The 18,527-nt window shown below is 39.2% G+C and overlaps 1 protein-coding gene across 1 annotated transcript in view; it reads right to left on the bottom strand.

The window, feature by feature from the left end:
* The window catches only part of SCN7A (sodium voltage-gated channel alpha subunit 7), an 85,680-nt gene extending 69,703 nt beyond the window's left edge, over positions 1-15,977 (bottom strand). The window contains exon 1 of the mRNA XM_060015685.1: positions 15,691-15,977. Within this exon, the coding sequence (XP_059871668.1) occupies positions 15,691-15,700 (10 nt within the window). The 5' untranslated portion in view covers positions 15,701-15,977. The remainder of the gene's footprint in view (positions 1-15,690) is intronic.
* Positions 15,978-18,527: the final 2,550 nt, after the last annotated feature.

Below are 18,527 nucleotides of genomic sequence, written 5' to 3'. Positions count from 1 at the left end.
GGCTTGCAGAGTTTCTGCTGAAAGATCTGCTGTTAACCTTATGGGGATTCCCTTGTATGTAATTTGCTTTTAATATTTTTTCTTTGTATTTAATTTTTGATAGTTTGATTAATATGTGTCTTGGCATGTTTCTCCTTGGATTTATCCTCTATGGGACTCTCTGCACTCCTGGACTTGATTTACTATTTCCTTTCCCATGCTAGGGAAGTTTTCAACTATAATCTGTTCAAATATTTTCTCAGCCCCTTTCTTATTTTCTTCTTCTTCTGGGATCCCTAGAATTCGGATGTTGGTGCATTTAATGTTGTCCCAGTGGTCTCTGAGACTGTCCTCAATTCTTTTCATTCTTTTTTCTTTATTCTTCTCTGCAGTAGTTATTTCCACTATTTTATCTTCCAGGTCACTTATCCTTTCTTCTGCCTCAGTTATTCTGCTATTGATTCCTTCTAGAGAATTTTAAATTTCATTTATTGTGTTGTTCATCATTGTTTGTTTGCTCTTTAGTTCTTCTAGGTCCTTGTTAAACATTTCTTTTATTTTCTCCATTCTATTTCAAAGATTTTGGATCATCTTTACTATCATTGTTCTGAATTCTTTTTTAGGTAGACTGCTATTTCCTCTTCATTTGTTTGGTCTGGTGGGTTTTTACCTTGCTCCTTCATCTGCTGCCTATTCCTGTTACTTCTTATTTTGCTTAACTTACTGTGTTTGGGGTCTCCTTTTTGCAGGCTTCAGGTTTGTAATTCTGCTGTTTTTGGTGTCTTCCCCCAGTGGGTAGGGTTGGTTCAGTGGCTTGTGTAGGCTTCCTGGTGGAGGGGACTGGTGCCTGCATTCTGGTGGATGAGGCTGGATCTTATCTTTCTGGTGGGCAGGACTGAGCCCAGTGGTGTGTTTTGGGGTGTTTGTGAACTTATTATGATTTTAGGCAGCCTCTCTGCTAATGGGTGTGGTTATGTTCCTGTCTTGCTAGTTGTTTGGCATGGGGTGTCATTGAGTGGAGCTGGGTCTTAGCGTTGAGACAGAGATCTCTGGGAGAGCTCTCACTGATTGATATTACATGGGTTGGGAGGTCTCTGGTGGTCCAATATCCTGAACTCAGCTCTCCCACCTCCAAGGTCAGGCCTGACATCTGGCCAGAGCACCAAGACCTTATCAACCACATGGCTCTCACCAGACAGAATTCTTCAGTCTTCCTCTCTGAAGCATTCAGAAGTGCTATTAAGAGGTGCATTCTTAGAAAAAAAAATATTCTCCTTAAAACAGACTTTAAGCAATTGAGTATGAGCCAATATTTACTGTAATAAATATGGCAATTTTAGTTATAGTAACACTTGCTGAGTGAGTACCATTTCAAGGCACTCGACTAGATGTTTCTAACTCTATTACATCATATTTTCATGTATTACCCTTGTGATCACCATTTTACAAATGAGGAGAGAGAGATTGATGAGTTTCATGACTTTATCATTGTACAGCTAGATAGGTAGTGAAGATAGATGCTAGCGCAGTTGTGTCTAAATCTAAATTTGGGTACCTCTAAACTATACCACAAAAGTGCTTACAAGCTGTAAAATTTTAAGACAAGTGTAAGCAATTGGTACCTCTGTATGGCTACTTTAGAGATATCCAAAAACCAATGGGCTTACTAGGATAACTTGCTTCGCTGAGTAGCTAACAGGTTGATGTCAGATGGGATTGTCTAGAAATTTTCTTTGTTTAAGTGTTGTAAAAATCAAATATTTTGTAAAATTTTGTAAAATAGAAGGTGAGTAAGCATAGTGGACATTAATTTGGAAGGAGGAGGTGCTGCCTAGCATGGTGACCCTGTACATAGATTTAGGGAATTTGTTACTGTATGAATCATGGTGGGAGACCTCCTGCAATACAAGTGAAAAGGACCAGATAATGACTTTTCCAGGATCTTATGGATCTAGGAAGTGACCACATGACCTTGGCTGAGCCAATCAAAGACATTAGCTCAAGATTTCTAATATGAATTTAATGACACAAAATAAGAGAGGCAGTGGAGAATCCCTATTTGCAAGAGAGTCAGAAGCTTCAACTTTTCAGCAGTTGAGGGAGCAATAGTAGCAATGGAGTCAGTAGCAGAGACTAGAGCTATATTTTTGGTGGTTTTAGCTGAGGTATTATTAATGTCAGCTGGACTGGTTCTGTCATATGATATTGGCTTTGATCTTGGCTGTGACTTAGTTCGCCCCCCCATTACCCCTCCCCCATTTTTTCTGTGGACGCCCAGATTTAAGATTATTAAGAGTTGAGTTTTAATCTATCACGTGATTTCATTCCCCGAGACTGATTTTGTTACTGTCATTAAGTATAATTTGAAGCATTAGTATAATATAGAATCTACATAAAAACTGTAGTTTCAGATCAGAATGGGAAAATAGAGGTTATTAAATAGCTTATACAAGGAAATATGTGGAAATGCTTTTTTCCCCAGCATCTTCACAATTAGGGGGAGTATTCTCTTTCTGTCAGTCATTTAAAATAAAATTGATACCCAATTTTCTATAAAGACTTGGAGTATGACAGAGAGAGTGCAAATTAATTTGGTTTTACTTTTCCTTTACAGGCATTTTGAAGTTTGGGCATTCTCTGCCTTCTAGTTATGCTGATGGTGCGGGTTTTGTGTAGTTTTATTTGTTTTTCTTTTTTTGGACTGTATTCCTTGTGTAGTATATATATGAAGGATCAGAATTAGGCAGTTCCCATTATCCTTGCCTCCATCCACTTATATCCAGATAAAAGTTAGATGGCTCAATGATTCAAATCAAAATAAAATTTATAAAAACACCAAACTATGAAACTTATAAAAGAAATCATAAGTAAACATGTTTATAATAATTTAAAATGGAAGCCCTAGTTTAATAAAGCAAAGTCCTGCCTAGGATGTGAGGAAATAAAGCACTCTAATAAACTTTTTTGGTAGAGTTAAATTCATACACATTTCTTAGAAGGTAATCTGATACTAGTTCTCTAAATTAAAATGTATATACCTTACCCCTGCAATGTGAGCAACAGGAACTTACTTCATGGGTACATCTCAAACCAATTCACATGCACAAGATTGTTCAGAATAGTATTTTGATAGCTAAGAATAGAAGCAGCTAACATGTATTTCAAGTACAGCTGCTAAAATATATATATTTTAAAGTATACGCACATAGAATTATTTTGAAAATAGAGACAAGTGTTAACTAGAAAATGATGTGATTCTTAATATCTTTATAAATTAAAAAAATAATAGTTGATTTCTAACTATGTGCATAGATCACAGGTTCTGACAGTGAGGTCTATAACATCTGGATTTTATGATTGACTACCATATCATATAGAGAATATGGAATATGGAGAAGTACCAGTTTAGAGATTATAGGAGGGAGAGATAATGTTTTGTATTTTGGGGATTTGAGGTCCATCTGAAATATCCAAAAGTAAAAATTCAGAGATTAATTGGAAATTTGGATCTGGAGCTTAATAAAGAAAATTAAACTGTATATGTTTGTATATGTTTTATATATACACTTAAATATATGTGTATATATGAGTGTGTGTATATATACATACTATGTATGGTTATATAGTTATATGATATATAAATAGCTGAAAAGAATAAAAACGATTATGTGCATTTGCAAAATGTGTGGAATTCTTTATAGACTGATTTCAATGACAGCCTATTGAAAAGGATCTACCTAAAACTTAACCTTTTTGATGGAAAAAAATAGTTTAGAAAGCAAATTATTTTATATATCACTACTAATGTTTTAAATCATATCAGTTAAATATTAACAAGGGATATTATGGTCAAAATAGTAAAAGCACTTTAAAAAATAATATATTATATATTAGGAAACAATGGTAACAATAATCACTGTTCTTCTAGTCTTAAAAGAACAGAAGACAATGTAACAATCTTTAAACTGTTGAAAGAAAAAAAAAATGTAAGGCTGGGATTACACATACACCAAAATTACCCTTCAAGAATGAAGGCAAAATATATTTTCAAATGTTTCAGATGGAAATTTAGATCTCTAGGAAGGAATGAAGAGAAAGAGAAATGATAAACATGTAGGAGAGTATAAAAAATATAAAGCATAATTACCCAAAATTGGAAGCAGCCCAGTTGTCCATCCATAGACTAGATAGAAAAATAAAAACTGTGGTATATTTATACAACAGAACACAATCCTGTGATAAAAATGAATGAACTACTGATGCACATAAAAATGAGAGTCCAAAAACATTATGCCAAGTGAAAGAAGCCTTACACCAAAGATTACAAACTACATGATCCATTTCATATGAAATGCTAGAACAGACAAAATTAATTTCTAGGAGTGAAGTAGGAACTGACTGGGAGATTGGAGGAATGATGGAACTTTCTCAGGTGACAGTAATGTTCAACATCCTGAGGGTTTGGAGCACACAGGTATATATGTTTGTCAAAACTGATAAAATGATACATTTAAGTTTTGTGGATTTTACTTGGCTTTACCTTTAAAAAGCCCATAAACAAATACTGAATTCTAGTTAACTATATGAACTATTAAGTGTTTATGGGTGAGGCCTAATGGTATTTGCAACTTATTTTGAAAGGCATCAAAAAATAAGAAGAATTAATTGATGGTTGAGTAATGCATAGACAGACATGTGATAAAGTAAATATTATAAAATTACAAGTGAAGATTCTAGGTGTTGAATGTATGGGTGTCTATTGTACAGTTCTGTCAATTTTTCTACATGTTTGAAATATTTTATAATAAATATTTGAAAAAAAAGTTTGGTTTTGGAGCTCTTGTCTGGATTCAAATCTGGGCTTTAGAACTTTGTAACTGTGACCTTGAGCAAGGCACTTAACCTCTCCATGCCTCATTTTCCTCAACTGTAAAATGGGAATAATAAGAGTACTTACTTCATAGGGTAATATGAGCACTGAATGAGTTAATAAATATAAAGCACCTAGAACAGTGCTTGCCAGGTATTACACACTCAGTAAGTACTAGTTGTTATTTTTAATCCTTTAAAGCATAATACTTTTTTGTTTAACAATCTTTTTAATTAAAATTACTGCCTTATTTCTCGGAATTTATAACGGGAATATGCAAAATATAATTTAATTTCTTACTGATAAATCAAAGTAATAGTAGTATTCAATTACAATAATCAGCTGCAATACTGTGACATACTTAAATAATTTTTTTTTTTTTTTTTTTTTTTTTTTTTTTTTTTTGCGGTACGCGGGCCTCTCACTGTTGTGGCCTCCCCCAGACACGCAGGCCCCGGATGTGCAGGCTCAGAGGCCATGGCTCAAGGGCCCAGCCGCTCCGCAGCATGTGGGATCTTCCCGGACCGGAGTGTGAACCCGTGTCCCCTGCATCTGCAGGCGGACTCAACCACTGCGCCACCAGGGAAGCCCCTTAAATAATTTTTAAAACTCAAAGAGTTCTGCTTTTTACATTTTCTTCTGCTTTATTTATTTGTGTCTCATTTATCATCAGACTTTTGTTTTTGTTTTTTTGCGGTACGCGGGCCTCTCACTGTTGTGGCCTCTCCCGTTGAGGAGCACAGGCTCCGGACGCGCAGGCTCAGCGGTCATGGCTCACGGGCCCAGCCGCTCCGCGGCATGTGGGGTCTTCCCGGACCGGGGCACGAACCCGTGTCCCCTGCATCGGCAGGCGGACTCTCAACCACTGCGCCACCAGGGAAGCCCCAGACTTTTATTTATTTATTTATTTTCCACTATCTAAAACAGGATAGTTTATTGAAATTGAATAATATTAAAATCATTACTGCAATAATTACAGTGAAACCCACCTTTGCATTGCCTCAATTTTGTCCCACACATCCACCTTGATTCCCAGGAAAAAAAAAATTTTACATGTACTCAGTATATTGATTCCTTATAATTTACAATGTCATATCAGAGATACTTGGTAAGGACTGCAGTGATTGCCATGAAACTTGCTGAGAAGAGCATGCAGAGGCCTGATGCTTTGAGAAAATGCCTGGCATAGTTTTCTCATGGGCACAGGAGTCCTGGACAGGCATTGCAGGACCCAGGGACCTTCTGAGCCAAAGTGCAAGTTCATTCCACAAAGGGATCTATAAGGAGTTCCCCCCTTGAGAAGCTTTTGTTGATTGTCACATTTGTAAAATGTCCATGGTATCATCAGATTTTTAGATTTTATTTTTACTGCTTTCAAGTTTCTTGCTTCTATCTGCTTCTTCTTCTAACAACTGCCTCTAACTTGCTAAGTGTAAACACCATAATAATAGGCCATGAGTGGCAGTCCAAGACCTTCAATGAAAAAAAATAATCAACCATTATTTTCTTGTCCTGAGATATATCTTAAAGGGTTGAGATTGATGAATAATGACTCCCGGGTTAATAGGCAGAATGTACTTCTCTTAGATTCCAAGATTCCTGTCAGGTTTAGAAGAAGCTGATGATATTTCTTTATATTATAAGTATAATCCAAAACAAGTCACATTTATCACCTGACCATTTAAAGTCCCACAGGTAGAAATATTTCTACGTGGGAGGATTGATTGAAAGGCAGCTATCGGGACAGATCAAACATCTGATGAAAATAGCCATCGTACTCCTGTGGGTATATAAGTTCTAGCCTCCAAAAACTGGCTCAGGCTTCACTCCATTTACTACATAACTAATATATATTCTTGGATTCTTCTTGTATTTGCATCTCTTTACTCCAGTGTGCTAACATTTTCTTTATTCCAACTCTTTTTCTTGCCCCTGAGATTGCTTTACTCTTTCTGACTTAAATGACTTTTGATTTTGGGCTCTTGTCTTTACATTTTCTGCAATTGTATTCTGCCCAGGGTTTAGCCAGTTTTGGCTAACGCTCCTCACTATGTGTGACTAACTTAGGATTGACCTACTTCGGGTCCCAGTTCTGGACTTTCTGGTGGCTTCAGATTTCCTGATTGCTCAACTCTATCCTTCCTGAGATGTCCTAACCCATCTGAGACCCCTTGGAACACATTACTGGAATATGCTATCTTGCAGAAAGTGGTTATAAAATAAGTGAGTTTCTCAAAAATATATTTATAATCATATACACTTATTTTTATTTATAATTCTATATTTTAGCATTTTAATTTCAGATATATTTTTAAAATATATATAAATATTGCAGTTTGATATATAATATAGGGCAATAAGTTTAACCATGGTTTTTGCTTTTGACATTCATTTATTTAGCAATCATTTGTGGAGCATATATTAAGTGTCAAGCACTGTGCTAGGTATCAGTGCTGGAAATAGTAATAAAACATAGTCACTGGATTTAAGGACAATGGGAGACAGACTTGTAAACAAATAAGAACCAAGTTATCTTGGTCATCTCTGAAAATTATTAAGTTTCAAGATCAACAGAGACTGAAATTAAAATCATTTCCAACACTGGTGGGCCTGGATTCTACAGTGTTAGATTTTCCCTCCTCTTCTTGAGGGAGGGAGCAGTCAGGACATTAAGATTCAGAATGACACGGTCAACATATACAATAGGATTAGAAGATCATAACCAGTGTCAGATAACAGAGTCTATCTGCATCTGATTGCAAATTTTCTAAGAACAATGAACAGGAAGCTTAGTGGCAGTTGAAATATTAGGAAGGGATGCAGATCACTGGGGATAGGATCCCAATGAGGGTCTCCCACCTGACTAACAAATGCCGCTATGACAGTGATAAAGACAGTAGAAAGCCAGGTTGCCAGGAACACAAAAGGTAAAGCTGATTCTGCCTTAAATAGTCCTACTTGAATCTTCTAAGACAACAAATATGTTGATTCCCTACTGGTGAGTCTGGGAAAGTGGTCTAACTCAACATTCCAAACCTCTCAATGTTCCCAGTTTCTCTAGATGTTCTCAAAACTTCTACTGCTTTGTGAAATTGGCCTCTAGGATTTCTGAATTATCCCTGTTACTCTGAAAAAAATGAACAAGTTTTAAAGGAGCCAGGATCTTCCTAGAATTGTATTTCTCATGAACCCAAGAATCTGTCAGATCTTTGGCCAAAAATTTCTGGCCAGTGGCCTCATTTTGGGTTAACAAGTGAAAGAAAAGTACTCTTTGCTACTTCCCATAGGAATGCAAAGGGGCTCTGTCACGCAACGAGATTCTACAAGTTATCTTCAGTCCTAATGTCCTTGATGCAACTGGTTCCCCTGAGATGTAAGACCTGATCTCAACATCTGTTTAAAAAATCCAGAACTGGAACTATACCTTGGAGCTCTTGGGGACCATTCACAAAGAGGTGACCTCCTTAAGCATCCTCTTAATCTGCAGAGAGACTGTGAGTTTTCTCAGACCTTCACTGTTGCCCAGCTTCTGAGCAGTGGAGCTAAGCTCATAGAACCACAAACCATTTCCTAAATCTTCAGTCAGATGGAAGAGCTCTGAACCAGTTGTCATAAAAGACCAACCATTAGCACCTACTCTGGCTCTGGGTTAGCTTGAGATGGGCACAAAACCTTCGACATTGTACTAGACCTTGGGCAGCTGACTAGATGTGATAGCGTCAAATCTGCAGTTTATGAATCCTGGGGCCTCTGAGAGGAGGGAGAAGGGAAGAGGGTGTGGCCCCCTGATCAATATCCTGGTACTGAGAGTTGTAGGGAAAGACAACCCTCTCAGTACACCTGATTTGAATTATACCAGCTCTTGACTGCATATTAGAAATCTCCTGGCACTAATGTTGAATATCTAGGAGTCAGCAGCCCAACCCAGACAGACAATTTCAGAGTATCTTGGGCTGGGGTCCCTTGGGATAAATCTAATGCAGCCTGCTAGACAGAAAGATTCCTTTGGCTGATAGCCATGTTTCATTCAACCACCTTCAAAAAGCAAGCAGAGACATCATTACATTTTCTTTCGTTGTTTCTCTTATCTGATATCCTAAGTATGAGAGACGAAGCTTATACCAGAATTGCAAATACTCGCTTTAGAATATCACTTCTCCAAAAGATCACATTCTTTTCACCTCTCTGGGCACCTTATCTCCCTCAGCTCTACAATTTTCCTTATTCCGTGGGTGCCTTGACCTTACCAGATGTTGCCATTCTGCCACAGAGGTTCTGGTGCAAAACAGGTCTAAAGTTTGAAATGAAAAATGCAACTGGGATATCCACCTTATCCTGTTGCTCCCAGTTCCCTCAAGATAATGAATCTAGCTTTTTCCTTCCACTCTTTCCTTTTGTTTCCAACCCACTCAATCTCATAGTTAAGTAGCATGACCATAAGTCACAGCATTCTGGGGGACAGTTTGGGTTTATGCCTGTTGCTGAGAATTAATTATTAACGGCATTCTCTTTCCTTTTCAAAAACCTCTGTGTTAGATGATGAATGACAGCCACTCAATCAGTGGGCCAGTGCTCGGCCTCTCTGTAGTTTAGTTTCTGGGAAGAGGCTGTGTGTACAGATAGCATTCTCTATCAGCAACTGCAGCTGTATTTCTTAGAGATGACGAAGGTCAGGGAAGAAAGGGGATGCCGGAAGTCGATGTTTTTCCTCTCCCTCTTTCTCCCATTCCTTATTGCTTCCCTTGCCCCTCAGTTTGATTCCCAGAGCACAGCCTGCCAGTAATGCAGTCAAACTGTGCAGATAGATTCTGCACATGTAGGAGGTGACTGCCCAGAGCAGTCACCACCTTCTCACTTTCATTTTTCGCACCTTAGGGAATTAAAACTACAGCATCTAAATAATCAACCTATATGCATTCTGGGAAGCTGGAGTTGATCTTAGATGTGAGAAACAGATGCTAGTGTAGCTTTGCCAAAGAGAATTATGAAATGTTCACTTATTATAACAGATAATAAATATTTATTCTCTTAATACATTTACCAAAAGGTTTGGGGTAGTATACAAAGGTGTAGGCCATAAAGCAAGATAATATAAGTTAAGAAAAATGAAGCAAAAATTAGGACAGTAGATCCATAGAGTAAGGATAACTTAGCAAATGTCAATTTCACTCTGACAGGAAATAGGAAATAAAGGGTAAAATGACTTCTTACTTAGTTTCCAAGCTATTTTGAAACAATTATGCTCTCTATCGGACATGGACAATGCAACAAGCCTCTTGTACCAATTACATTCAGATAATTGCAAAAAAAAAAAAAAAAGTAATGATAGTAATAACAAGGCTGATAAACATTTGGAGACTAGAAGGTACTGGATGCATAACTGACAGAGACAGAGCTAATGTGATGATTAACTGGAATCTATATTGTTGAGAATGTAGGAACCATACTGCTTTAGTGAAGTAACCAATTTAGATTATATTTTTGTTCATTGGAGCCTCTTGACTGCACTACATAGATATATTATGGCTTATATTTCATCTTATCCAATTCTGTAACGACTCACAGCTAAATTCTCTGATGCAAAGCCTTTTCACCAAGAGTTCTCTATAATTTTTTCTTCTCCAGGGTTTAGAACTCAAATGATATTTGATGTATTGCTTTTTTCTTATGAAGGATACAAAAATATTATCATTTTCTTTTAGGACGCATAAGGAAAGATGTCTCATGAAATTTTGAAAGATATAAATAAGATTAAAACAACCAATAATCTTAACAGTAAATCTCTAGAGACATACTTCAGACTCTTCTCAATGGATGCAGTCTTTGGCAGGCTAGGATATGGAAGTAATGGGCCCTCTCTCATAGTTCAGGAAAGAGTGTAAATAAGTGCATTTTTTCTGAAGGACTGCTTGGCAATACTTCCTAAAATAAAGTTGCATGAACTCTTTCACCCTGCAATTAAACTGCCCTATGAATATTTTGCTAAAGTTTGAGTTCTGTGTTCATATGGAATGATTCTCCAAATAAATTATTTAGTGAAAAACAAAATGTTGAGAACAGCTTGCATTGCATTCAAAGAGCGGCTTTGAATAAAATGTTTTATGAGGATTATACACACAGTGGCCTATATGCTAGCACATGCATGGCGTTTTCCCTCTGAAAGGAAGTAAACTGCTATATCTAGACAGAGGGACTGAAAAGGTGTCAGAGGACTCTGTTGCTTTCTGGTTAGTATTTCTATACTACTTGAACATAATTTACCATGTATCTGTATTACTAAAATCCAAAAATAGAAAATTTACATACTGAAGGCTTGGGAATAAAGGACAGATTGACCAGAATAATGCCAATCCACCTGGAATTTTGCAGTGTCTGTTCCCCTTGACTTCAACCTACCTGGTTTTCTGCTTCTGGATTATTTTTTCACTTCAACTGCTTACTTCCTGTTTAGCTTTGATTATCTGACTCCTACACTTTTACTTCTCTCTGGTATACAGTTTATCTCACCTGGCTTAATTGACTTTTTCTCCTTTGTCCCTGGACCTGGATTCTGCCTGCAGCTGTGTTCTGCAACCAGGTCAGCCAATTTTGGCTTCTATATATCCACTTAATTCTGGACTCAACTCCCTCACTGTGACAATTTCAGCCAACATGTTCCTAGAATATGTCATTCTACAGAAGAAAACTGTAAATTAATAATTTTCTCAAAAACATAAGTATGCATTGCCATTTTACTTTGATTTTATTCCTTAATAATTTTTTTATTCCAGGCATTCTTCTATATTCAAAAACTCAGAAAGTAGCCTTCGAAATAAACAAGTATCAGCAAAAATCCAAAGGGACAGGTGCTATCTCTCCCCAAGTAAAAAGTTATCCTTTGAGAACTGAACTCCCCCCAAATCTGGTAAACTCAAATTCTAGTGATGGTTCATTAACATAATCAGGATCTGAGGTCTTTGTGTCATATTTCTAGGGGGGAGGAGTTCATGTCACACATTCAGAGTAGTACGACTTATACTGAGGAGAAGAAATCTGGACAAGAGTGTCACGTGACAAAGTCTTAACACCTGGTCTCTTTTCACATTCATTACGAAGAATGAGCCCAAGGAAAGGTCAGTTCATGTTTGAATGCTTTGACAAGATGCAGGATGGTAAGTGTCTATGGGAGATGGAGTCTCACTAGGGTGAACCATTATGACTGGCAATGGAGGCAGAGAAGGCTTCTAGAACATGAAGGAAAGTTGCCTGGGTTTTAAGTATGCCCACTTGAGCTTCCCTATGGCAACCTCATGGTTCACAAACAGGGTCCCTTGTTTCTATGGATATGATAATAACTTCCAAGCTGTGCCTGTCCAGCCCACCAAAATAAGCATGTTGGGGAAAGGCCAGAATCTTTCCAGAACTAACTATTCTTGTGACCCAAGTCAGTCAGACCCTTGACCAGAGGAATCTGGCCAGGAGCCATTTAAGAGCTCAAGACGGAGGAATGTATTCTTGCCTCTGCTAGAGTAACACAAAAGGGAGCTTGTTATGCATGTAACTTCTATACTCATCAGCAATCCTGAGACCTTCTGGCCTATGGCTTTAGACGACACTGAATCTGTGGAATGCTAAATTTAAAAAAAATTCCGGGACTGGCATATTCACTGGAACCCTAGACGCCTCTCAGAATTGGCTATTTACCTCTGCTCCCGATCATCTAAACAGTTGGTCTGTTTTTCCAGGATCTACTTGTACCACCCCCAAAACTACTCTAGCTTTTCAAATGTGGAACTAAATACACAGACACCAGGTTTTTCTCAAATTGGAGAGTAAGAGCAACTAGAGAGGAGCCTTTAAACATATTAGGGTGAGGCAGGATATGGACCAGTGCCAAAATTATAGCCTATAATTAGGTTCTTAGACCATGCAGCCTCTGGGAGAACTCAGAGAATGAGAAGCTGGTGGATGGGAAGCCTCACTCTGGCATTTAAAGCAGAAGGGAAGGAATATTCCATTCAACACTATATATTCAACCAGGGACTATGGCCCTCAAATCAGCATCCTTTTACGTTCCAGTTTAAAACCAAGTGCCCTGGACTAATCTCTGACTTTTAAAATCAGAATTTCCTTGGGTGGGGCTTCAACATTTTCATCAAGCTCCTGTTTGATGCTGATACAGTCAGTCTGGCACCTGGCTGTCACCACAATCAAAACTGTCAACAAAGTTGGCTATCCTCAGTCAGCAAAAGCTGAGTCAATCCAGTCAGAAGTGCTGTGTATACAACAGGGATATCTGTTAGCCAGACACGGGGGTTCCCCTATCAGCATAGCGCATGACCAGAATAAGCCTGGTTTATAAATAACAATAAATGAACAAACACATGGAAATCATGATCCCAGCTGGGCAAAGAGATACAGACGAGCTAAAGAAACATCCCTAGAAGCTCTCCAATGAAAACTTTCTCTTCAGCCTTAAAGGTTTCCTTTTTCAGTGTTGCAGAGGTGAGACCTTGCTTGCATGGCCTTGGTTAGCCCACATTAATAGAAGAGAAGGGGACCAACTCAGGGAAAAATGAGATCTGTCCATACAAGTTAGTGTCATATGATGGTGGGTGACTGTGCATTGCTGATAGCTAGTCAGGGTGGGCAGAGTTTACAGATGTCCTCTTACAATGGACCAGTCACAATATGGGTTAGTAGAAATAATGGGACCAGACTTCCAGGTATCAAGACTGTCTCTTTTATGCTAATGCCTCTACCATAAGCTTTCAAGAAAGAGTCTATGGTGGTAAGTTTAGGGTTGTGGGTCAGTCTCTGAATACCCCAGTTGTGTTACAGATACTGTCATAATGAGATCTAGGCCTGGGGCATATTGGGATACTTCTTCCCTAAGTGAGGGATTGAGCACAATACTGTTGTTTCCATTTTCAGTGTGCTTTAGACCTGTATTCATCCTACCTGTGCAAAATTAGTGGGAGTGTAAATCAACTACCCTCCCAGAGCCTTTCCCACAGGAGGCTGTGAGACAGAATGCCCAGTTCCTAGGTGCTTAGCTCTTCGGCCCCCTCTGCAGTAGAGACTGACACACAGCAACATGTGTATCATGTCCTTTGGAATCTGTTGGTTCCTTTTCCTGAGCCTACATCCAATTTTAGGTTCTTCTCTTATTGCTTTATATACATTAATGGTAAAAAGGGAGCTCACAGTACCTGTCCTCTCAGTGCAGAATTTTAATAAATCCCAGAAGACAAGAGTAGCATATTTATGCCTAAACTTTGATTTCTCCTATGTTAATTAGTGGATCAAATAAATTCAGCAATATCCAATATACTGATGGTTTCATCCCAAGGAAGTAAGAGCATATACCTAAAACAAAATTTAAAACTAAAAAGAGAAAGAGAGTAAAGTATATTTTGAGAATATTCAAAAGGTTTAAATATGAATTGTTAACCAAAGTACACAATTTTGTGAGGATGGAGGCTCACAGGTTAGAATATATTTTAAATTGTACTGGTGGCAGTAGATCATGACATGGATTTGAATTTCACTTCCTCTAGTGCGTTCTAGTGAGGTCTGTCAAGACCTCTTTTATTCTTATAATGAAGTGGACTTTAAATGAGAGCTAGAGAGTGAAGTGGATAAAAATACAGAACAATTCCTTATATAAGCAATAGTTACACATGGTATTACCTTTACAAAATCCTTCATGTAATCTCTGTCATTTGGTCCTTGTCAGGATCTGTAAGTTTTTTATGTCATTTACAGATAAGAAAAATAAAGCTTAATCAAAAGTTCAATAACTGCAATTTCACAAAAACAGAAATCATTTTATCATATAAAATTCAAAGTTTTCTTCAGTGGAATTCCAGCTCATTATTGATTAGCCAGGTACCATCATCAAATTATTCCTCGTGGGCCCTATCTTCTTTACTTGTAAAACTAGAGGCTGGATTATAGAAACTTTAATTAGGGCTGGTTATAGCAGGTATGGTGCTCAGGACTCTGTTGATCATAGGGCCCAGCTTCCTTATATCTTGCTATAGAGTACCCAATAGCCAGGAAAAAAATATCCACAAAAAGCACCACCCAAACTCCTCCTCATTTCAAGAAATTTTTCTGGCCAGTATCCAAACTTGACTCCATCATTTCCATTAATGAAAGGAACCCATCAGTGTGTCATTCCACATGTGTTCATCATTTGTCCTTCTTAGACCGATATCCTAAGTATTGGAAGCAACATAAAACTACATTCACAATGATCACATCATCATCACTTTTAAAAGAAAACCTTCAGAAGGTATGCATATTACAGAACTAAACAATGGAAAAACAAAAACAGAAACCTGTTGATCCAAACAATACCAAAATGCCCAACTGTTTAAACTGGCACACCATTTCCCATCACATCTGTGCCGCTAATTTTATCTGTTGATTCTTACATGAAAAGCATCAATCTTGAAATCACTAAGTTACTTGGCGTAGAAGATAAGATTCCTTAGAAGAAGTATACTCCATCTTGCATAAGCTTTTATTCCTTCTGTTCTATCATTGTGTCATGTAACCTAAAAGTCATTGCCATATAGAGTTTTTAGAAATTTTACACTAACAGAGCATCTTGCTTTCATAAGCTTACCTGGTGGGATGAGAAAACTGACCACACATACATACAGTGCAGAGCAAACATTCACAGACAGTTGCTGCTCTTGAAGTAGCTCTCTTAATTCAAGTCCAGAATCTCCTACTGGGGACCCTAAGGGTGTGTATGGGGTGAGGCAGGCAGGGTGGGTGGGAAAGGCTGGCAGCAGGTGACAGCTATCACCATCCCAGGACTGGGCACTCAGCAAGAAAAAGGCACTTACTTGCTACCATGTGACGGGTCTCCACCAGCACCTAAAGGGAAGCTGGGCTTCCTTGCAGCCCCTTTCTCCTCCTGGGCTTCTCTTTCCTCCAGGATCTCTGGTCTCCTGAGCTCTGGTTGCTCAGCAGGTGTTGCTAGGCTGGCGTCGGCCCTCACCAGTGGATGCCACCCAGGCCACGACAGCTCAGCAGTAAACGGACCCCACCGAATTGTCGGCTGGGAAGAGTTTCTGGGGCGGCTGCTCAGCCGCTGACCCAAACACCCCTCCTGCCCAGGTGCGCAGTGGAGCTCCGCCCGCCGCCTGGAAGCTATTTCTGAGTCCTTCTCACTCCTCCCTCCCCTCTCCCAGCCACGCCACCCTGTCCCCCGCCCTCCTCCCCAGGATGGTGCGCGACTTCGGCCTCCAGACCGGGCGTGGGCGGGGTGATGTTGACAGAGACAGCGGCGGCTGCGGTGTCCCCTCTACTAGCTGCCTGGGAAGGGAGGGGGCGAGAGGAGCGGGATGGGGGAGGAGGGGAGCGGGGAGAGGACTGCAGGAGCGGGAAGGAATGGAGAATAGAGGAAGAGCGGGGATGCAGATGGGATGCAGCTGGGGGTGGGGGAAGAGTCGTAAACAGGAGGGACAGGAGCGGGAGAGGAAGAGAAGAAGGCAGCAAACTCAGGTCTTTAGGTCTAGGAGCTCGCTCTCCCTCCTTGCCTAGTTGCCCCCATGGAGGCCGTGAGAGGCAATTATTAGCCTGCAGCATTCAAATTTGGACAGTGCTGTAGGTGCGTGTGTGTGGGTGTGTGGGTGTGTGTGGGGGGGTGCAGATGTTTAGGAAAGAATGGATTGGAGCCACTATACCTTCTCACTCGGGATTTCTTTCCCACTCTGGCGATTTGAGACACAAAGACAGAGGAACAGTTATGCATATCTTGGAAAACTAGTGCACGACAGGGTGGTTTGGGAGTGAAAGAAGGAAGTGTTTGACCTTCTTTCCCAAAGGGAGTTTGGAAAATTTTGTTACATCATAGAACATTCATTTTATAACCCGATTCTGTTCAGAAATAAGGATCCCTGGGCTTCCCTGATGGCGCAGTGGTTGAGAGTCCGCCTGCCGATGCAGGGGACACGGACGGGTTCGTGCCCCGGTCCGGGAAGATCCCACATGCCGCGGAGCGGCTGGGCCCGTGAGCCATGGCCGCTGAGCCTGCGCGTCCAGAGCCTGTGCTCCGCAACGGGAGAGAGACCACAACAGTGAGAGGCCCGCGCACCGCAAAAAAAAAAAAAAAAAAGGATCCCTACAACACATGTCAGAAAGACAATAAAAATGAGGAAAAGGGAAAAGAAATCATGTGTATTTATAAAAGGCTCAAATTTTACATTCCAAGGCATCGGACAGAAGAATAAAGTAGAACTAAGCTAACATTAGTTCTGTGCAAACCATGTCAGAAACAGCATGTTTCATCCATGATTCACAGAAAAGGTCGTTACATGTATTTTGTTTGTTTGTTTAAATCATAACATTTGTTATGAAAAATTTCAAATATATACAAAAATACAAAGAAACTATAATAAACTCCTATGTACTCATCACTCAGCCTCAACTATTGTCAACATGTAGCCAATTTTATTTTGTCTATACCCACCCTCTCACCTTGGGTTAATTTAAAACTAGTTCAGATATATCATTTTATCCAAAAAAAAAAAAAATCAGCATATATGTCTCTGAATGATAAGAACTTCTAAAAAATACAACCCAATTCAATTATCATACCTAAAAATTAATAATCGTTATTTTGTAGTCAAACATCCGCTTGATCTATTTTTTTAATAAATTTATTTATTTATTTACATTTTTGGCTGTGCTGTGTCTTCATTGCTGTGCGCGGGCTTTCTCTAGTTGCGGCGAGCGGGGGCTACTCTTTGTTGTGGTTCACGGGCTTCTCATTGTGGTGGCTTCTCTTTGTTGCAGAGCATGGGCTCTAGGCGCACAGGCTTCAGTAGCTGTGGCACGCAGGCTCAGTAGTTGTGGCTCACAGGCTCTAGAGAGCAGGCTCAGTAGCTGTGGTGCACGGGCTTAGTTACTCCGCAGCATGTGGGATCTTCCTAGACCAGGGCTCGAACCTGTGTCCCCTGCATTGGCAAGCAGACTCTTAACTACTGTGCTACCAGAGAAGCCCCTCCTTGATCTATTTTTAATAGACAGTGTGTGGATTTCCAGCTTCTCTTGCTTACACTTTGAGGTAACCCTACAAGTGGATTGTCCATTGCATTGGACTTTTCTTGGAGCATTCCTTCATACCCAGTAAAATTCTATGCATCTTTCTGTACAAACATAATAGAAATAACATAATATAAAGTTAACAAACTTAAAAATATCAAATATTTTAAAGTTTAAATAAGATATCTGACATAAATAAAGAGAAATTCTGCTTTGTATAATGAACAAATATAACAGGCAACTAATCCCAAGACATTGTGCAAACCAAAAATAGAAACAAGTGGTAAATGGAAGGGAAGCCAATGATATTGGATTTATCTTCTGAGTTGGACAATAATTTTTTGTTGTTTTTATTCTGGAGCAAATATTTTGTCACTAATATTAGATAATATTACTAAATTAATCTGACTAATTTTAGCAATTATTATGATCCTAATAAGAGCTTATGAGACCCTTTTGGGTTGCCCGGCTGGGGAAGTGTGTGGGTAGGAGGGGTCACTTGCTGTTTGTTTTCCATGCTTCTGCCTTAAGAACCTTATAATCATATATTTTAAGCTGTGTTTCCTAAGTATATACCCAGGAGGCAGAAGCTCTAGACCTGCTTGCTCTACCTCATCAAGAGAAACCTTTTCTA

This window comes from Delphinus delphis, chromosome 7 (genome assembly GCF_949987515.2).
Source record: "Delphinus delphis chromosome 7, mDelDel1.2, whole genome shotgun sequence".
NCBI lineage: Eukaryota > Metazoa > Chordata > Mammalia > Artiodactyla > Delphinidae > Delphinus > Delphinus delphis.
Note: the sequence above shows the minus strand (reverse complement) of the source record. Positions and strands in the feature narration are given on the sequence as shown.